Below are 23,094 nucleotides of genomic sequence, written 5' to 3' on the forward strand. Positions count from 1 at the left end.
ATGTAATACAATGTATGTAACAGTGCCAGCAGTTTCATATGCATTTTTTGGGTGGTAGAATCTGTTAACACTACAAGTGAAAATCAATCATAAAGCATTTCCTACCTACACTGCCCTACTAAAATCTAATAAAAGTGTAAAAGTATCAATGAAAAAAAAAAAAAACACAAATAAAATTACCAAATATTTAATTCCATTGTGAGGTGCTGCTAAAACAACCCATGGGACCACTATTCATCGTGAAATCATGGGGGAAAAAGACTGATAGTCATAAATCGTAAAGAAATTGCACAAATCCAAAAGGAATTTTATTTTTGTAAATAAGGGGCTCTTTGCTTATAACACTACACATATGTTGTGGCTAATTATTGATGGAGCTAGTGAACAGAACTCATGTGTATACGCCACAGCCTTTCAGTTAGAAGATCATGAGACAAATTTGCATACAAGAAAGTACAGTATTTTATTTCCATCTGTGTATAAGCAGAGTTCAAATGTCAATTCTTAAGGAGGGGAAAATAAACAAGATCTGTAAGCAATAGAAAAAATGAGAGTTCAAGAACAGGCTGCCACTGTGGCAAAGCAAATAGTCAAACTTTATGAAGTAGTGAAGTTTCTCCTTAGCTGACTATATCCTTCAGTTTACTGCCTGAACAAAATAAGCAGAAAAAAAATTATGAGATAATTTACCTTTAATGCACAATGTGAACATAAACACCTGTAAGTCAACTCAAATTCATAAAATTGTTGACGCTTTCATAGCCTTTTGTGATGTTTCCAAGAAGCGCTGAGATTTTCATACTGCTATACATATCTTCCAAAACAAAACAAAAATTCAACCAACTCACAAAACTTGCTCACGTATCATTTCGTAGAACTGGCCGTGTCACTTGAGGGCCCTATACAACATTTCTTCGAATTGGCACATAAGAGGGGGAGGCTGCAGAGTGGTTATGCGGTGCACTTAAGTGATGCCAAAGTTACAAGTGCTGTTAGTAGCAAGCACTAAAGTAGCAGATACTCATGAGAGCCCTTGCATGGCAATGCAGATTTATTGAACTGATGCTAAGTTATACAAAATTGCACCACTTTTATTTAAGGCTTTTAAGTTTACATTTGGCCACCATAAAGCATTGTAGCATTAGGTTGGTCAATTGAATTAACTGTGGTTCCCTGCTGGATATATACACAATTTTTACACCCAAACATAATGCATACAAAGCAACAAGGCATTGATAAATAAACCAGCAAAAAAAGTTAACTGCAACGCAGGCCTTGTGACCGATAACACAGGATTAAAATCACGTCCCACATTCACATCCACTGGACTCTTCCACCATTTAACAATGCAACCAAAACAATACACATGAAAAACAACCACTGACAGGAAAGGTACTAAATCTGTATTATTTGGTATTGCAAATACACATATGCATGAGCAAGCAAGGGAGTAAAGACAAGGGCTCACAGTGAGAATCTACAGCTGCAGAAGCCTGGAAATGATTTACAAAATATTGATAAATCATTAAAAAAAGAACTCTTAAAATTTACACTTCTTGTTGTAGACCCCCACTGTATACACATCTATAAACATTTGTCCCTATGTAAACAAAGTGGGGAAATGGAAACCAAAAGGAACGTATGACTGTCCCTCCAAAGAGATATTAAAGGCAGAATGTTTAACCAAGACACACTATGAGAAATAAATTTATTGTCATGACTCCTTTGCCTCCAGAAGGGTGCAATACAAGTCTCCACAGGATCCCCTAAAAATGAATGAAGGAAGGAAGGCAAAAATCATAGTTGTGAGAAGCACTTTGTACAACACAATAGATGTTGCTCTTGTATTTCTTTAAAGAAAGGAAAAAAAAATAGTTACAAGAAGCTACAAATACCAAAGATGCAAGGTCATTGGGAGTAGTCTATAGAGGAGCTCTTTGGACTTTCTTGTTTAGTAAGCTAAAATAGTGGTGCTTTTCATTGTACACTCCGATAGAAAGGAAGGGCTTGTGATAGAATACAGTACACGTTTCTGGACGCGTGAAAACATTGCTGAGTGAACAATGTCTCTGTTAGCAGTAATACTGGATGTGGGCTCCGTTGCTCCCAGTTGCATACGTGAAGAACATCTCAAAGCAGGCATCTTTCTTGTGACTTTAGGAGGGGATCTGATGGTGCACAATCTGAGCTTGCAACTTCCATCCATTATATAAAGGGTACCACCACAGGAAAGTCCATTGGAGTTGTTGACAGGATAATTTGAGTTGGAATGCTGGCACTGTTGTTAGACAACAGTTCTTCAGACCTGCAAGAAGGGATAGCTTTTAGAGATTGGCAGCTGGTCGTGCAGATTTTTGCATATAAGCTAGGGTATTTTGAAATATGAAAAACAAGCAATATACTGAAATTCAGAACATTGAGGTGATTATGTTTCCTATATAAAACTAGTGGAATGTTTTGTTATCAGTTCCAACTTGCACTGTACTATTTGGCTGTTACAGGTAAAATATGACACCCCAATAATGTCAATAGCACAATGTGCTGTTTCTGTACAAGATTTACACCTCAAACACATTTAATCTTATGTCCAAGCATGTAATACGTGAACTCAAACACCCTTTAAGTAGCCAGAACTTATATTTCCTTAATAGAAACCTGTCAGGTGCTCAGGCTGGTGTGTAGGGTTTTCCCTGCATTCAGGCTGCAAATTAACCCTGACTGGTCTGAGGCAGGTATGGCGAGTGTGAATGGTTCCACCATTACTGGATACCAGTCATGGCAAGGGCAATTTAAATGTTCTTTTTCTGCTCTATGAGGCATCCCATGCAGCTGAGCAGTATTTTAACAGAATACTGTTCTGGGGCTGGAGTGTAAGGCCCTGGAGACCTCACAGATTCTCTTTAAAGATCTTGGCCACTTTATAGTAAAATTGCTCAGTGTACAGTATTAGGAACTGTACTAACTGCACTTACTGACAGCAGCTCCCTGTGTACCTCATACAGCTAATATCAGACCAAACTCTACCCCCCCCCCAAGTGTCCTGCATAAGCCAACTCCTTTAAGAGGCAAACCTCTTTAAATTACTATTTCAGATTTCAAAGACATTTTTTACTGCTTTTAAATGTACTTATTCTCCATGAAATGTGTTTAACTGAATTAACTTAAGCTGGACTTTATTGACAGTAGTTTATTTACACATAAAATATCAATGTGTGTTACCTGGCTCAGAGCTACAGCACATCTGTGTATTAAAGCAGCTGACATGTTGACTTTTTGCGTGCCTTGCCCGGTACAGGAGTTTTTCTGTTAATTTGTCGCACAAGATCATAAAAAATCTGTGAATGGAAACAATGCAAATGTTAGGAACATAAAAATGAATACACAAAAGATAAAACAAACAGGCTACTTTCATGATCTTCATAGGGTTTGTAGTCTGGTATGATCAAACACTAAATCTAAAACAATTTCTAGATTGCAAAATATAAACCAAGGGGGAGATTTATCAAACATGGTGTAAAGTGAAACTGGCTCAGTTGCCCCTAGCAACCAGATTCCACCTTTCATTCCTCACAGACTCTTTGGGAAATGAAAGGTGGAATCTGATTGGTTGCTAGGGGCAACTGAGCCAGTTTCACTTTACACCATGTTTGAAAATCTCCCCCCAAGTGTTTTTATTTTAATTAATTTAAAATGCAGCTTATAATTGTCATAGTTGTATGAAATATAAGACTTGGACAGAACTTTGATTTAATTATTATTATTGAAGGACTGTTCTAGTCAAAACATTTGAAGGGGGGGTTGTTTGTTTGTTTCCCCTAAAAGATAATAAGCAAGAATGTGACTTGAATGTAAACTAGTCAATCTAAAAATCAGGAGTGTGTTTACTAAACAAGTATTAGGCCATGTTTACACAACGTATAACACAGGCCGTTCTGTGAGCCGTATAACACTGGCCATTCACTTCTGCTGAATTCAGATGCGGGCGCATCAGTATGCGCCAGCATCCAAATTCCCCACTGCACACAATAGAGTGTGAGGCTGGAGCTGCACACTCTATTGTGTGAAATGACAGGTTATCTGTGGCATGTCCGTTTTTTTGTGGCTCCGTTAGCAATACACTCCGGCCGGGATTGCATAGACGGCAGCAAAATGAAAGTGTTATATTTTTAACGGACGTTGTAGCAAATCGGCAACAATGACCGGGATAAATATGATATTTACGTTGTGTGAACATAGCCTAAATCTGTAAACAGAACATAATTTATTAAATACCATCTAAAAGGGTGGCCAACTTGTGCACTTTTTAGAACTAGTTATCTACTAAGTGAGCAACAGGATCTGGTCCAATATGGGTATAAGGATAGGCTACCTGCATTGCTGATCCATTGTACATTTGACCTCATGAAAACTTGCATCAAAATACTAACATCTTGCAGTGAATAGTGATTTAACTTCTTACCTCATTGACATTAATCTTGGACTTGGCAGAAGACTCCAGGAATGCACAATTGTTCCACTGTCTTGCTAGATTCTGCCCCTGTTCCTTGCCAACAACCCTCTCATCCTCCAAGTCACATTTGTTTCCAACCAAAATCATTGGCACCTAGACATCAGATATTGGGTTAGAAATAATGACAATAAATTCTAATCTTAACACTTTAAGTCTTTTCAGAAAGCATTAATACAACTTCATATACAAGCCCAGCTTATGTGTATTGTTTGGATGTACTGACCTACAAAGTTCACATTACCTACCCAGCTTAAGGTTTCTAAATAAAGAGTACATCCATACAGGTTAAATGAGACTGGTGAGAGTAGAGACTTGTGTGTTGTTCTACGTCAATGCACATCAAGGACCGTGACGTTTTCTTGTCTTTCCACCATATGTAAATATGAAAAGCAACAAAAGGCCAACATATGTTCTCCTGTTAGTGGGTTAAAGTTCTTTCAAATTAAAATGTAAGGAAATTGTAACAGTTTTACAAGTAAGGCCCACAAATGAGTGATTGTGTAAAAGGCAAAATACTAACATGAAAGCAAATCCAGGTGGTTAGCAAGCCATGCTATTTATTGACTGCTCTGTCCACCCTGTAGTGCACTTAAAGGAAAGCTGGGCAGCTATGGTATATAAAAGCAAACAAAAAGTAGCCAAGATCAAAAAAACGAGCAGAGATTGCTTACTAGCCCTTCATTCCTCCTCCCAACTGTGGAATGCAGCCATAGGGAATCTGATGTCCTGACTGCTCTCCCAATTTTATTCTGTAAAGTTTTCTCTTGAAGAAAAGGGCTCATATACATCTCACTCATTCCAGATGTTTGTGTGATCTTGTGTGATCTTATGTATATTTAACAATACCAGGAAATGATATGGTGTTAAGAACAGCGACCTGTATATCGACAGTGCATATGAAAGGATGTGGTGATATGAGTTAACTGCCCATTTAAAAGAAAACTTTTTTATTTTTTTACTTTTCTTTGCGAGTATGCTGCAAAAACAAATTTACTCAGCCAGGCAAACTGACGGAGGAACTGTAATGTGAAAGGCCACGCCAACCGAAATATACTGAAAAACCCACAGTGTCACCCAACTATATCAGAATTTTTTATTTAAAGACAAGGGCAACCTTGTATATTGCAAAAGGTATGCCAAGGAACAGACCCACATTTATAACTATTGCTAACTATATACTGTAGAAATGTCTACAGAAGGAGAATACAGGCAATTACTTTATGGAAAAAGTAGTGGATCCTTAAACTTCTAGAAAATGAATTGAACTTGCCTGGGATAAACATATATCTATCCTAAGACGGCAATAAAGAAAATAATATACACAGACCAGTGGTCTTTTTATTCCAACAATATTCTATGTTTCTATATGGCTGGAAACTATGATGTACCTTTCATTATGTTTTTTTTACCTCTATCAGTGTGCAGTCACTCCTGCTGCCAAATGTTCCAGTAACTGTGGACACCGCTACGCTAGGTCGGTTCTGTGCATGAGCCCTATTGAATCAGAATGGAGCTTGTACACGGAAGGGATCCAGTGTGGTCGTATGCATAGCTACCCAAACTTCAGTTGGCAGGAATGACAGCATGCCAATCGGCAGAGAAAACATTATGATAGGTATCCTTTAAAAAGACATGCTACCTCCTGTTTACCATAAACAGAATTATTAATGTTGTGTGTTCTTGTATTACTGCACTCAGTCAAGTGGGTATTCTGCAAGAATTAAATTATAATCATAAATTGGAAGTATAATTCTTGTGTGCAAAGCTGATGTAAGCAATGAAGTGGAAAATACATAAGTGCTTCACTATGCTAAATTAAGCTTGAATACAATTGTTGAGAAGTATATCTCATCACTATAGAGATAAACAATAAAGAAAAAGAAAGAAAAAACGTATTTCCGCCCACACAGCACTTAGGTGCATTTGATATCTGCATTTCACTACCGACTATTATTCTGTTCAGTAAAAAACTGATCAGTCAAGCCAACCTTCTGACAAATGGACACACCCAAAAGTCCTTGCAACATGTTATGAACAAAGAATAAAAGGCAATGTGACATTTATTTGCAAGCTTTCAGTATGAGGAGGAAAAAAAACAGCCAAAGTGATAACATGGGCAAAACTATGCAGATTGAAAACTATATGATCTGCAATTGTATATGCACATGAAGGTCACTTTCAGGTGGACTCACTGCTAAAATGTAAAATGTATCGCTATTTATTTATTTATTTTTGTACATTATTTAACAGCATTTAGATAATCACTACAAGCAGAACTTTTCTAGGCATACTCCGACATGTGGGGAATCAACAGAGAGACGGGAGGCAGAGCAATAAATGTCTTATCTTTACAATGGTGTCTGACTTTCACTGTAATCCTGCATGTGATGGAAAGGAGGGCACTGCTGGAAAGTGATCTTTACATTACAAAGAAAAAACCTTTGTTTTAATATTTGGCCTAGTGGATATAATAAAAACTGCACAATCTCAGGTTTTAAAATATAGATCTTAAAAGGCAAAAATAAAAACTAATAACTAAACTGCCTGGTCATTGGCTTCTAAAAGCTCTGGTGTTCAGTTATCAACGGCTATGTACGTCTATTCCGTACAAAATACATAAGACTGACAGCTCCATTTTCTTAGACACTCTGACAGAGGCTCGTCTGTACTGACAGCATTACATGATGTAGGTACACACCCAGTTGTCGATTTATTGAAAATAATAAGTTCTAAAGCAAATGCTCCAGAGTTGTTTTAATTATGTAAAATGGAAGCAGTGTGGGGATGGTTCCTCTATCATTTCAATAAATAAATGTTATTGGGAGGAAAACCCAGTTCCTATGACATGTATCTGTATCTCAGCAACACAAAAACTTGTGACTTGTAGCTTTGAGACAAATGCATGCTGTGTTATAAGCACAGTACTTACATCATCAGTGTCTTTGACTCTGAGGATCTGTTCTCTGAGGTCCTGTAAATCATTAAATGTAGACTGTGCAGTTATGGAGTACACTAATGCAAAGCCTTGTCCATTCTTCATATAAAGATCCCTCATTGCTGTAAATTGTTCCTGGATAAAAGTGGGGGAAAAGGGGTATAATAATTAATTTTTTAAGTCAGAATGAGCTTAAATTAAACAACATCTATAAAACAAACATTAAATTTATCTAGTTCACTTTGCCGGACCAATGCCCTTTATCACTATTAAACAAGTCACTGGTGCAATACCATAAACATGTCAATGACCAAATAGGTATTATTTAAGCAAACTTTTCATGGTGGCACTAGCAAGTTTAGATTAAACAGAGGATTGTGACATTTTGGTACATCGACCTCTGACATGAATGTACATGAAAACATACCGTTCCTGCCGTGTCTAAGATTTCAAGCATACATTGTTGACCATCAACTTCAACTTGCTGTAAAAACAAAAAAAATAGCTGTCAACCAATACACATAAAAAAAAGTTTCTATGGTTAAGTATGTAGATCTACACACAAATATACATTGACTATATTGATGGGTACACATGGCAGGATTTTCTCCAGCATTTTTGACTGAATATGCAGCAAAGAATCCTATTGGGGCCTCAATGCAGATATGAACAGGGCTAAGGCCTCGTCCACACCAGTTTTTCTGTCCGTGAATCAGGATCCTGACTCAATGACAGAAAAAAGACCTACTGATTTCAAAGTTTTCATTCAAATAACCGTTTAGAAAACTGGTCTGTTCCGTATACAAATAGGACCTGCACTTATACAGTCCATTTTTGTGGAATGGAGTTCCAATAGAAGTAAAAGGAACCATTTGTGTGCCATCGGTTTTTCACTGAAGCATTGCTAAGCAAGCCCTACTTACTATGTGGATGAGGCCTCAGAATCTGTCTCACTATGCCAATCAGATTTTTTTTTTTTTTTAGGGTGCTGTCTAGTCTTACATAAGCCAACTTCTGTCTAGCTGATGTCCAGCAACAGCACAATACTTGTATTTAAGAAGAATAAAATGTCACTTGCAGTCAGAGTGATGTGCAAGTACTGTCCCTCATAGGCTGCAGGCGATGGAAGGCCATCGCAATACTTTGCAGGAACTGCTGACAATATCTTTTGCCGTCTTTGACTGTGTACTTGTGCAGTGAAGCTTAAATGAGGTAAAAAGAAAACCTAAACCTATATGCAGAATTAATTGGCCGCTGAAAATCTGGTGCTTGGACTTGCATAAAAGGTATTACTTCCTAGTACTACAAGTCACATCTTAATTAAAGATTCCAAGCATACTACACAAGACAAGACATATTAGTAATGTGCTCCTATTTTTCCATGGACTGAGAACTAAAAGGGGTAGAACAGTATTCTCTCTAAAGCATGCTCAAAGCAAACTCCACACTTATATCAGTATTCTCTGTTGTTTATGGCCCTTTCACACATCCACTAAAGAAACCCATACGTGTTACAGGTCTGTGTTGGGGACGGGGTCCATGTGGCACTATAGATGTGGGAATGTGGCCTTAAGAAGTTGACATGCAGCCTTCCCTATATGTTAGAAAATACTTGACTCCCACCTAAAACAATAATTATGGCCCATCCTTTCTTGTATCTCTGTGTTAACTATTTCCTTGTTTTCACTACTAAATATGTATGAGTAAATATCCATCTGGGGACTTCTCTACATAATCCGTCACGGTCAGCTGTGATTGGATGGTGTCAGACAGTGAATTGGTAACACCCAGTTGGCTATTGTAGTCACATATTTCTACTAAGAATAATACAGAATAATAATAATAGCAATATATGAAAACCATGGTCTAGTTCCCCCCTCTGTGTTCCCTTCTAACACCCTAACAAGTGCCCTCAAGGAAGGTGTGTAGAGATTAGCTAACAATTATCTACTATAATCTGTATAAGGCCCTCTGTGCCCTTTGGCGTAAAAATGACCTTTCTCTTATCTCATGATAATGGTAAATAATAGCATTCTTGGCTGGTTGACACTATTATTATTAATATATAGGTTAATGACATTAGATGAATAATGTAATTATTATTATCCTTTATTTTCGTTGTTTTGTGTTATATTATTTGGTTATTGGATCTTTGACTTTGGATCTATATGTGTACTATGTTATAATATTGTGTTGATGTGGCACTATAGTGCTTTATTCATGTTTTACTAAAATGTGTTTTTGAAAAATAATAAAAACTATTGAACCAGAATAATACAGAGTTAAAAGATGCTCTATAATTAGTGGGAAATGCAAGATGTTTTACTGAAACAGACAGCCCAGGAGCCCTATCACAGCATACCTCCAGAGATACTTTGCTGCCTGATGTGGCATCAGGCGCGGGGAGATGAAAATGCTTGCTGGGCAGGACTGCTACTACGGCAATCATTAATTGACCAGTTCATAGGACCTATGTATGATATCTGTTTAGTGTAGTATATACAAAGCTAGAAATAGCCTCTGCGAAATCAGCTGCGGATACTTGAGCATTCACTTCAATGGGCTGACATACTCGCAAAACACAACCGGTCAGAGAAAAAAAACCACTGCTATGAATGGCGTACAGCTGGCTGATTTATGTACGGCTTAGGAAACTGAAGTTACAAGTATTGCACTCCCCCCCTTCATACTAGAAATGGTCTAAGAGTCCAGACTCTTTCTTAAACTAAAGTAAATATTAGGTATGCCACAAGATACCATCATCATCATCACCACCAACCTTTCTGTAAGAATCTTCTATTGTGGGGTCATATTTTTCAACAAAAATTCCTTGGACAAATTGGACGGTCTGTAAAAAAAATAGAAAACAGGATTATAATACAGATTACGTTTTACCAACATGCCAGATAACAGGGCAACGCTGAAGTGCTGTCAGTTTCACTTTAAAGAGGTTCTATAGGATTAGGAAACATGTTCCCAGGCCAATTCTGAAGCTCAACTGGATTGAAGTGAATAGGCATTAGTCATACCACTTACAATCGGTAAACAGATATGGCACGGTTTATAAAGGTAAGCAGCTATGCTTGTCTAATTATGTACAACACCTTTAATTGGTTGCTTACAGACATCAACAGTTTACATTCAGCTGCAGAACAAAAGTATGACATGGAAAGAGTAGTAGATGCTTGGAGGAAAGAGTAGTAGATGCTTGGAGGAAAGAGTAGTAGATGCTTGGAGGAAACTTCCAGCAGACGTGGTAGGTAAATGCATACTAAGTGAATGGAAATCTGGGAACCTGGAAACCTGCCCGGTAAAATACATGTATCTATCCCAGGATGATAATACAGGAAATAATAAAAAGACAGACCAGGTGGTCTTTTTCTGCCATCCTACTATGTCTATATTAGATTAGCACTACTGTATATATAGCACCGTGTCCTATGCCTTTGGGAAATTCACATAGCATGACAATCTACCATGGAATCGTGTTCCACGCACCATCACATTATGTTTGTTGCACATTTGCAATTGAATGCATTAATGTAACATAGGAAACCTTATTCCTGTTTGTCATTTACTGTCCTTTGCAACACACAATAGCATATTACTGGGATGCATGAAGCAGATGTCTGTGGCAAGTAATAAAAAGCGTATGTGCCACTTTTCCTATTATAAAGTCTTGTATTATCCAATGGCTGACTTTCCTGTCCATTGAACGCCGCACACCAGGAAGCCTTGGAGACTAGTACAGATAAGAACACAGGAACTCTCACTCCTATTAATGGTGTCACATACTGTTCAAAGCTTATCTAAATGTCTCTGGAAAAAGCAGTGCAACATCTGCCTTTTCCCATTAGCAGTGCAGACAATAAGCAATATACTGTTATTGATCTATTTAGTCACAATCAGTCAGTGAGAAATGCAGAGTGGTTATGGAACATGGCACTCTATGTAATAAGCTGTACTAGTGCACTTCCATAAACAAATAAATTATATATATATATATATATATATAGATAGATAGAGAGAGAGAGAGAGATCACAGCTTCACCAAAGCTGAAAGTTTCAGATACATAGAATCAAACTTGCTTATAGCTTGGGGTCTGTGTCCTGTAGCCTGTGCCTACCACAGAAAAGATGGACTTTTACTTTTACAATTGCGTGAACTACTTTTCTCTACATTACCTATATGTAGGAATGCCTGTGTACAATTAATCAACTTTATCTAAGTTGTATCTGGTATTGGAGTTTAGCTCCAGAGCAGTGTATGGGGCTGAGCTTTCTTAACAGCTGCCTTGAAGTTTGTGTAACGCCTTCAAAAAGCTGTACTGTAAAATCTGACCAGTCAGAGCACACTGCTCCTGGCTGTGTCAGCTCTCTGCTCCCCACCTTCCTTTTCTTAGGGTCCTATTACATGGAGCGATTATCTGCTGAATAATGGTGCGTTTACACAGACAGATTTATCTGATAGATCTTTGAAGCCAAAGCCAGGAACAGACTATAAACAGGGATCAGGTCATAAAGGAAAGACTGGGATCTATCCTCTTTTAAAATCCATTCCTGGCTTTGGCTTCCAAAATCTGTCAGATAAATCTTTTTTGTGTAAACGCACCCTAATGCTGGGTTTACACGGAGGGATAATTCGCCCGATCGTACGATTAACGATTCTGAAGTAACGAATTTTTTTTATAAAGATCAGCGTTTAGACTGTACGATATATCGTACATGAAAATTTGTTTTGCGATCGCTTAAGCCTCTCACACACATAGGGAAAATCAGTGAACGACTGTTTACACGGAACGATCGGCGATTTTTTTTGCGAACGGCAATTTAAGAACCTGTTAAAAGATCAAAATGAACGATTTTTCGATCGTTCGCCGCGTTTACACGTACGATTATCGTTCGAATTTGATCGTTATCGTGAAAATTCGCCCGATAATCGCTCCGTGTAAACCCAGCATAAGGTAGACATTGCTCTGTGCAAGTAAGACAACGATCAGTCAAGGAGCAAGCAATCAATCTAATAGCTGATGCAGAGTCGATAATAAAAAGGGTATAGAAAATAATAAAGAAGCTATACTTACCTCTCCACGCTCCTCTGGTGTCTTCCTGCTGTGTGTGTCTGCGCCCCCTACTGACGAACCAGTATTTGCAGTGACCGTCTGCTCATCCAATCATTGGCCCTGCATGTCAATTAGTGATTGGCTGATCAGACTGTCACCACCAAGAAGGGTTCCGCGGCGGTCAGTGATGGATGCAGAGACAATACAGGAGGACACAGAGTATGGAGAATGGAGACCTAAGCATCATATGTATTATTTTATCCCTTTAAAACAAGGGCTGCATGGACATGTCAGCCCTGCCCACACAATATCAAGCCACAGGGTAAGCAAGTGCCAATCTAGCAGATTGGCGATTGGTTACATTGAGAGTTGAGCTGTCTATTAAACCCTTTAGTAGCAGGAAGGGGGGGGGGGGGGGAGGTTGTAACTACACAGATTAGGAATGGAGAAATTAAGAGAGAAGTCCAGAGGAAATAAAAATTTTCAAGCAGGCAGGGGTAGGGAGGAACATATTAAACAAGCCTCCCTGTGCCTATATAGAGCTATCACACAGCGCTCTAGGACCCTGGCACGCTTGGGCTCTCCTGGGAAATCACGACTCGGATGATAAATTGCCTGCTAAGCCAATTAGTAATAGGGGCGGGACACCTCTGCAGTCCCTGATTGGCTAAGTGTGCGATCCATTAGCCGGGTTGGGCATTTCCCCCCCAAGTTGGGAAAACATAGGAACTCAATGAGATCCGGCAGAGATCCTGGAGGCCTGTGAAGCAGTGCTTTGGGGGCAAGGGGAGAGGTAAATAGTGCTTGTTTATTATGTACTGCCTGCTTGCAAATTCTTATTTTCTCCAGACTTCTCCTTTAATTTAAAGTGAATTTATTAACTGCAATTTATGTTCCAAAACTGCTGACACATGGTACCTTTCATGTATCCATTCATGCTTCCAGAATATGAAAAGATTCATTTATTCCCCAGAGAAAAGGCTTTCCCGAGTAACCACTAACATGTAAATATCATTTGTTCCAAATCAAAGGTGTTTTTAAAGCCTTTTATGAGCACAAAATCATTCAGTTCTAACTACAGTTAATCGCTAGAGTCTACTCCCATTTTTCTTCACTTAGAAGCAACCTCACTCCATTCAGAACACAAAAATGAGGGTGTGATTAAAATAAGAATGCAATGTTTCCTATGTCATACTGTAACTTAGTTCCCACCAAACAACTCTCCATATCTGTCTCTATCTGCCTTTGACGTTAAGCAGTGGTGGGGAACCTGTGGCCCTCCGCCTGTTGCAAAACTACAATTCCTATAATACCCGAACAGTGAAAGCTTTGAGCCTTAAAGTCAATGGGTCTGTGCCTGTCCATGTACAATGTATCTTGGTGTTCAATTTTGAAATTTTGCTGACGTATACATAATGGCACAAACTCTGGTGCTGATTAAAAAAAAAAAAAAAGCTGAACTGAAGCTCCAGTTGGTGTCTTCATTTTTTTCTTCACCTCCTGGTTTAGGCTTTGTCTCCTGTGATGTCTAACTGTAGAACTGTTAGATGGCTTACACCTTGCTCAGCCAATCAGAGCTGAGCAGCCTGAGTCATCAGAAAAAGGAAGGCTGGCTTAACAGGGCTTAGACCCGCCTCCCTCTTGATGTCATTGTCACAAAATGGCTGCCACAGAGCAGCCTGGGGTCAACAGTCATTAGCTAAGAATGAGTTTACTTCACTCCCTGGTGGAGGATTAAGGGGGAAAAGATAGGGAAGGGGAGCAGATAGATGATTGAAGCATATTACAAAGTTATAGAACTTTGTAATGTGTTTCAATTACTGGGAAAAAGCTTTTCACCTGAGTTGTCCTTTAACCTGACAAGGAATACAGTATTGCCATTAAACAAGTAAAAAGATAAGAGCAGATGTAAGCCAATGGTCAAGTTTAATAGTTAAAAGGGGTTATCTAGCATTAGAAAGCATGGCCACTTTTTTCCACAGACTGCACCACTGGGGTTTTGCAACTTTGTTCCATTGAAGTGAATGTAGCTTAAAGGGGTACTTTCACTGGGACCGGTGACAAGGTGGCTGAGGGAAAAGACATCCACTCACCTCCCTGGTTCCAGCGGCGGGTCCCACATCGCGGCACTCCGGTGCCAGGCCACTTCCTGGTGTCTGACGTGGGCCCGAGACGTGACGTCTCAGGTCCACACAGCCAGTCAGTTAAGGAGGCAGGATCTGAGCGGACTTGAAACGGATCCTGTCTCCTTCACTGACTGGCTGAGCGGACCTGAGACGTCACATCTTGGGCCCGCGTCAGACACCAGGAAGCGGCCGGGAAACGGGCACCGGAGCGCCGCAATGCAGGACCCGCTGCTGGAACAGGGGAGGTGAGTGGACGTCTGTTCCCTGTGGCCATGTTTTTCGAACACTGGATAACCCCTTTAAGAAATCCACTCTAAAGCCCCTATTCCACGGACCGACAGTGAGGAGCAAACAAGTGTTATTAGCGCTCGTTTGCTCCTCGTACCCCGCTCGCTGCCACCGCTATTACACGCAGCAGCAGCGAGCGGGTGAAAGACAAACGATGCAACTGATCGTTGCCTTTTATTCCACAGGACGATTATCGGCCGTAACGGCCAATAATCGTTCCGTGGAATAGGGCCTTTATAACATAGGTTTATGGCTTTATAATTTAAAAGGGGGAAAAAAAGCCAAGATCACATTTCCCATCCCCCAAGTAATAGTCTCCTCCATGAGCATTCACCTCACTATGCAAGTCTGAAAACTAATAAATCAGAGTGCCAGAACAAACAGACATCAAGCATCAAACACAGGAAAGAACAGGAAAGGGAGCTGACTACAATAAACAAATGACACCATTCTTTCAAAACATCACTACTAGCTCCACAGTATTATAGTAATATGTCAGCTTCTTAAATGGTTTCTTTCCTTTTTTTTCCACTCCCACTGTCCTACTTTAGCTGCCTGATTTGAGTTTGACTAAGCAGATAAAACCAAATTCAGCACAGAGATTCACACATTACAAACAGCGAGAAAAATATCAAACTAAAGTTGAGCCTAGACTATGTATTCAGAAGTTTTTAATCATGTAGGTTTTAACAATCAAGGCTAGGTTCACTTCTGGTATTAAGGACCAAGCCCTATTTTCCTGACCGGTCAGATTTAATGTGCCAATAACTTCAACTTATCCAAGTGACTCTGCAATTGTTTTCTCCTGACAAAAACTCTAAAATTAAGTAAATTAATCAAGCGACAAGGGTGGCGATTAGATACAGCAACAGGGGACAAGGGGCGACGACTAGACACAGCAATAGGGGACCAGGGAAACAATCAGATACAGCAACATATGATGGGTTATTAGGGTAGGAAGGGGTTAGTGTGTTTGTGTGCTGTGTGCCATGGCTGTTCTTTTTAATTCTAAATGCCTCCCACACCCAAGGAAGAACATCAGAGACAAGTGAGCAGTCAGAAGCCAGCCTCTCCTGTCTTTTTTACAGCAACTGGCCTGTCTGTAATGACGGACCAATGGCAGCAATCTCCCTGCCGAGGCAAATGTCAATGGGCCCCTGGATGGTTGCCAGGACCTGTCACAACTCGCTGACGTCACTAACTCCCACCTGGGAGAATGCTGCCAGTATCCTGGAATTCTCTGCTGGGCCATACTTACCATTTGCACTCATAATGCTGGAACTCAGAAACGCCAGCCTCCCCACCACCTGCTGTTGGGTGCGCTATGTCCAAAGTTTGCCGGGCCGCTCCTCACTGAAGAGCTCCCGGCATGTGACATCACTTAAGGTGTGTCGTAGAGTAGGAAGAAGCCCGGCCTAATCAAAAAAGTATAATGAACGCCAGGACCCAGGCTTCCCACAGGGAGAGAAAACCACTGAGAATGGAGAGGAGAGCCTGTCCTTTCATCTCTCCAGGTTTCCGGTTCCTGGGGCAGAGTCCCTCTCTCTGGTGTTGCTGTTATGTCGATGGGGGAAGTTAAACTGTCGCCATTCACATACGTGTAGTTGCGCTAATGTACACGTGAAAATGCATTATTAAGGAGAAAATGGATGATAAAAAAAGATGCTGCTATATGTGGCATCTATGTACAGTATACACCCATGTGATTATCAATATCTAACATGTGGTATGATGCTACACAATCTCCTAGAGATTTACTTTATCAACGTCCTTCCCCCGATTGAGCCTGCTGCTTTGTGCTGATAACACAGAAAACTGTATGTGAGCTGATCTTTCCATCTCTACTCTGAACCCCCTTCTTCCCCCTTCCTTCTGAGATGGCTCATGTAAACAGTATCCCTGGCCGGCTGTCTCTGTCCTCCTTAATTCCAGGAGGGTAATCACAATAAAGGTCACCAGCAACTTGACATTAGATTAACCTTCCCAGCATTACAGACTGCAAAAACAGCTCGCAAGGGACATTTCACATGAGCCATCTTGGATGGGAAGAGGAGATGGAGTAACCCACTCACACACAATTTTCTGTGTCTTCAGCACAAAGCACCTAGCTCAGAACTGGGGGAAGGAGAATGAAAACAATAACATGTTTGGAACAAACTGTAAGTCTACAGGAGGGGGCATGATTCAACATGTATTTTACCTGAGCAGAATAACCCTTTAAAGCGTTGTTGTTCATGGACCATGCTGCTAAAGCTCACCAAGCTGTAATACCAGGTACAGCCACCGAAAAGTAGTTGTGCCTTTGCAACCACATAAGGACCAAAGAACCACAGTCTCTTTAGTCAGTTGATCAGCAAGCATGTCAAGGAGTTGGTTCTGCCCTGATCTGATATTGATGGGCTATCAAAACAGTAGTCCTAGAAAAGCTAAAAGCCCAGATTATTCTTAGAAAAAGTACACAACTTACCAGTGCAGACTTCCCAACACCACCAGACCCAAGGACGACCAGCTTGTATTCACGCATGGTGCAGGCTTTGACTTAACAACTCCACACCTAAAAAGAGGGGGGGGGGGGGGAAACAACCTGCATATTAAATAATGTTTCCATCACATGAAAGCTACATAAATATAACATTCACTTGGCATGCATAAAACGACCCAATAGCTGGACTCCGCATTAATTTCCCAGCAGATGACTGCTCCATGTCGTGGTAATAAACTTAATGATAAATAAAATAAATTGTCTAAATAGAATTCTTCCTTCCAAGGATTCGTTTCAGTATGGGTACATCCAATAAGACACCACAGTCTATTTAGATACAACAATGAGATACTTCTTATATTAGTTAATATAACTACACTCTAAATAATAGGCTTTACCACAGCTAAGAGCCAGATAGAAAATCCATTACAACTACTGCTAAGAAGGGTATACAGAATTAATCAATGTCAATATTCTTCACTAGAAGAATTCTTACCATTACATCTTTAATGAGAACCTGTCAACACAGGAATGCAGTCCAATCTACCAGCATCACGTTATATAGATCAGGAAGAGCTAAGACAACTCACAAATCGTTTAGTGGACCAGGGTTCAGTGTAACTTGTATTTTATTTATTTAAAAAAGAAGTACGGCAAAAAAATTTTATTAAAGTATTGTATTGCCCCCCAAAAGATATACAAATCCCCAATATACACTTATGAAATGCTTATAAAGTGCTTTTTTCCTTGTACTTACTACTGCATCAAGTCTTCACTATCTGGATAACATGGTGATGTCACAACCCGACTCCCAGATCTGTGCGGACTATGGCTGCTGGAGAGGATGATGGCAGAGGGATGCTCAGTGTCCCTCCAGTGCCCTGTGTCCCTCAGTGTCCCCCGCCATCATCCTCTCCAGCAGCCACAGCCCGCACAGCTCTGGGAGTCGGGTTGTGACTTTACCATGTTATCCAGGAAGTGAAGCCTTGATGCAGTAGTAAGTGCAGGGAAAAAAGCACTTTATAAGCATTTCCTGTAATAAGTGTATATTGGAGATTTGTATAACTTTTGGGGGGGAATACAATACTTTATTAAAAAATTTCACTTCTCCTTTAAATCTCTGCTTTATGTTTAGAAGTGCAGTAGGCAGTCCTAATCAATATTTGACTACCCTGTACGAGCATACACATAACTGTTATTCATAGATTAACCCCTTAGCGACCCATGACGTATCTGATACGTCATGGTGCCGCGGGAAGTGTTCACAGCGGGGTCCCGCCGGGACCCCGCTCTGAACGGCGCTGATCCCGGCTGACACGTGCAGCCGGGCAGTGCCTCTGTTAGCCGGCGCGGGTCCCGTTGCCGCGCCGGCTAATTAAGCACTTCAATGCAGCTGTCAAACCTGACAGCTGCATTGAAGTGCTTTATGCACACTATCCCTGGTGTCTAGTGGGTCGGATCTCCCCCCCGCGATGCGATCGCGGGGGGGAGATCCGTTCTTCTGCCCGTGCCGGGCCTCAGCGTCGGAATGACGCTGATCCCGGCTCGGCAATAGATTGCTATGGCCTGCAGCAGGCCATAGCAATCTATGACCGATCTGATGGATCTTTGCTGTGTATATACACAGCATTGATCTCTATGAGAGATCAGTGCTATGTATATACAAGCCCCCCAGGGGGGCTTCTAGTCCATGTAAAAAAAAAAAGTAAAAAAGTGTTTTTATTAATAAAAAATCCCCTCCCCTAATAAAAGTCCAAATCACCCCCCTTTTCCCATTTTATAAATATAAATTAATAAATAAACAAATAAACATATTTAGTATCGGCGCACACGTAATCGCCCAAACTATTAATTAATCACATTCCTGATCTCGCACGGTAAACGGCGTCAGCGCAAAAAAATTCCAAAGTGCAAAATTGCGCATTTTTGGTCGCATCAAATCCCGAAAAAATGTAATAAAAAGTGATCAAAAAGTCGTATATGCGCAATCAAGGTACCGATAGAAAGAACGCATCATGGCGCAAAAAATGACACCTCATACAGCCCCATAGACCAAAGGATAAAAGCGCTATAAGCCTGGGAATGGAGCGATTTTAAGGAACGTATATTTGTTAACAACGGTTTGAATTTTTTACAGGTCATCCGATACAATATAAGTTATACATATTATATATCATAGTAATCGTAACGACTTGAGGAACATGCATAACAAGTCAGTTTTACCATGGGAGGAACGGCGTAAATGCAAAACTCCCCGAAATCAAAACAAATTAGTTTTTTTTTCAATTTGACAGCGCAAATGATTTTTTTCCGGTTTCGCAGCATATGTTATGGAAAAATAATGCCTGTCATTACAAAGTACAATTGGTTTCGCAAAAAATAAGCGCTCATATACGTCTCTAGGTGAAAAAATGCAAGCGCTGTTGACTTTTAAACTTAAAATGGAATAAGCAAAAGCGCAAAAACGAAAATTGGCTTTGACCTTAAGGGGTTAAAGAGTAACTGTCATGTTTTTTTCATTGCAGAAATCAGTAGTATAAGCGATTTTAAGAAACTCTGTAATAGGTTTTATCAGCCAAAAAAGCCTCCTTCTGTACTCAAAAAGCAATCTCCCAGCCTCCCCCCCTGACTTCTTATCTGTGCATTATCAGGCAAACACGTCTTCATTACAGAGAAGCCAGTGAAGACGGGCTCTGCTCTCTCCATTGTAAGCCTCTGAAGGGGGGAGGGGCTGAGGGAGATGAGGGAGCAGGAAGAGGTGACATGAAGGTCAGCTGTTTGTAGACTCTCTGGGCACCTAAAACGCTAAATTCAGGTGTCAGAAAGGTCAGTGCTTATCTATGAACTTACTGAGAGAAGATTGCAGGGTGTTGTGCTGTGCAGAAATCCTCCGTGCTCAGTCACTCCTAACAGCCCCTCCCCTCTCCATAGACACATAATGGAGACAGAAATCCTGCTTCATTTGATGTGAGGGGGGAGGCTGGGAGATTGCTTTTTCACTACAGAAGGAAACTCTTTTAGTACATAAAACCTATTACAGAGTTTCTTAAAATCGCTTGTACTATTGATATTTAATGTTTTCAGAAAAATGACCCTAAAATGACAGTTACGCTTTAAGACCACACACTAGACTCCTAAAACCAGAATGAGCAGGGATAGTGAATAAAAGTGAATAGTTATACAGAATCTTTTTCCTGTAAAGCTATTTATCAATCTACTATATACCCAATACCTCCAAGATCTGGGCTCAGGCTTTTTTTTTTTTTTTTTTTTTTCCAAAAGAGCCAAGGAGTAGATGGCTGAACATAACATGCACCTAGCTCCAGTGCTGGGGTCCACTGTCCCATGCTTCATTTCACTCTCCCCCAGCCACTTCCTGGTCTGAGCGGGGACCTGGACCGTGACATGTCAGCCCTTCTCAGCCAGTTAGTGGCCATAGTGGGGTCCCGTGCCAGTGGTGAGCAGTGGGGTCGACCTCGGGACCCCGCCAGAAGGCATTTTCCCCAAGCTGTGATCACATCACAACTCAGGGAGAAAGGCCTGGCCTGGATAATAGACTGGCCACCCAGCCAGTCAGTGAGTGACTGGATTGGCGTCCTTCCCCAGTCACTGACTGGCTGAGCAGCCAGTCCATCAGCCGGGTCATGACGTTTCAGTTGTTAAAGAATTTTTTTTTTTAAATCCATATTGTCTGACAGTAAAGTCAGTAAAACTAGAAGTAAATTGCATCACCAAATCCATTATTCCACATATAAAATCTACACCATCAAAGGATACCATTTTCTTTCCTTAACATCAGCTAAGCTTTCTGAAAACTGGCAATAGAGACCACCGTAAAACATTCAAAATACTCTGATATTACATCGGGATAATATATGTGCTCTGCAATAGGACAGCAAGGTGACATAAAGCAGCATTTCACAGGCTGTAAGATGACTCAGCTAAATGGGACAATGTTCTAGCTTCCATAAGAAATGGGAACAGAACATTGCCTTCAGATGATAGGAAGGCTATTTACCGTCTGCTTTTGCAGTGTGTGTGTGTGTTGTATACTCCAAACATGTCCACAGACGCCCCAGATGGGTCAAAGGAGTGTCATGTTGGTCTTAATATGGATAAAATACATAAGGCTTTGCAGTATACTGTAACCAAACTGTGTGGTACAGGTTTTTTAATATGCACGACTAAAGCCACTGAGTGGCACCTGTCATAGGAATAAGGTGGGAATAGCCCTGACATAAGGCTTGGGAAGACACTGACACACAGTGTGAAAATAGCCTAAATAAATGGTTTATTCCAATAAGGCAGGAATGGGGAACCTTCAGCCCCCAGCTGTTGTAAAACTACAATTTCCATCATGCCTGGACAGCCAAAGCTTTAACTTTGGCTGTCCAGGCATGATGGAAATTGTCCCATGCAATAGGGCCCTAACACAGCCATTCCCTTAATGAAATTGGTCACCCTCCTCTGCACTCGCTCCAGTATAGACGACGGATTGAATAATGTAGAGTAAGTGGATGGCTGTGTGGAGAAGAGGTACAAAAACACACCAAAAAAAAAAAAAAAAGGGAAGAGAGGGAAGAAATTTCCAAAAAAAAATTTGTTCCTAAAAGTAATCCTATTACTAAAATGAAAAGTCATTTATTCTTAAAACCTCCACCACCTCCAACCTCCACCTAGACTATTTGACCAGCCATTTCCTGTGTGAATGGCACGTTAGCGGATGTTGTTAAAATGATGACAGCGGTGCAGGGCCTGGCAGCCATGGCAGAACATGACAGGTAAGTATCCATTACTTTCATGTCCCTGGCAGCATGGATAATTAAAGAGGATGTACCACCAGGTACATCCTCTTTAATCTGAACCCACGGATCGAACGGCGCCGTCACAGGGAACGGCGGGCCAACCTACCTCCAGTGCTTGAGTACCGTCCGGTTCCGGTGCATAGAACGGCGTCGTGCACGGGAATCGGGCCGCTGTCCGAAAAACGGACCATGGCACCTGCTTCCCCGTGACGGCACCTTTTGATCAGTAGGTTGAGATTAAAGAGGATGTACCTGGTGGTACATCCTCTTTAAGCAACTCCTTTAAGGAATCTTTCTCAAGCTTCAGCAGTTCAGGAGCTTGGGAATGCATCTGATATGCACATAAAAATAAAAGCATTTTCTGGAAGATATATGTAAGGTACCATCTGTCTCCTTTTCCTAACAGCTATCTAACAGTGTCACCTGGATTGCACTGAGCATACATGCTACCTCTCATACTGAGTAAGAATGCCTTAGTGGAACTACGTTTCCCATCACGCCACGGCGTTTGTTCTACCTCTCATACGTGTGAATGTTTTCCTTCTAAAAGGCCCTGCTACTATCATGAAAGAACTTTACAATAAGTTGAAAACCAGTGTACCATATAGAAATTAGTTTATTTTGATATAATCTTAATAGCATTTTACAGATCCACCCAAAGTATTACTACATTACTGAAGATCTGTGCTGATTATTATATTTGCCATCACAACTGACTTCTATATGCAGCCACCACCCAAAGTCTTAGGAAACAGCCCTGTAGATTAAGAAATGAATTGCTATATTTAAACATGTGTTCATTTTTCCGGTTTCAGACCTTTAAAAAGGGTTTGTCGGAAGACAGAGCTTATTATAGAATGAAGTCAACTACTAGGGCATTTCCAC

The 23,094-nt window shown here is 40.6% G+C and overlaps 1 protein-coding gene across 1 annotated transcript in view; it reads right to left on the reverse strand.

Moving 5' to 3' along the window:
• Positions 1-275: 275 nt before the first annotated feature.
• The window catches only part of RAP1B (RAP1B, member of RAS oncogene family), a 50,546-nt gene continuing 27,727 nt past the window's right edge, over positions 276-23,094 (reverse strand). Inside the window, exons 2-8 of the mRNA XM_069974922.1 lie at positions 17,390-17,476; positions 10,225-10,293; positions 7,873-7,929; positions 7,440-7,580; positions 4,460-4,603; positions 3,220-3,335; positions 276-2,305 (exon numbers count right to left, since the gene is read on the reverse strand). Coding sequence (XP_069831023.1) covers positions 3,249-3,335; positions 4,460-4,603; positions 7,440-7,580; positions 7,873-7,929; positions 10,225-10,293; positions 17,390-17,446 — 555 coding nt within the window. The 5' untranslated portion in view covers positions 17,447-17,476 and the 3' untranslated portion in view covers positions 276-2,305; positions 3,220-3,248. The remainder of the gene's footprint in view (positions 2,306-3,219; positions 3,336-4,459; positions 4,604-7,439; positions 7,581-7,872; positions 7,930-10,224; positions 10,294-17,389; positions 17,477-23,094) is intronic.

The sequence above is a fragment of the Dendropsophus ebraccatus genome, chromosome 1, assembly GCF_027789765.1.
Source record: "Dendropsophus ebraccatus isolate aDenEbr1 chromosome 1, aDenEbr1.pat, whole genome shotgun sequence".
In the NCBI taxonomy this organism is placed as follows: domain Eukaryota; kingdom Metazoa; phylum Chordata; class Amphibia; order Anura; family Hylidae; genus Dendropsophus; species Dendropsophus ebraccatus.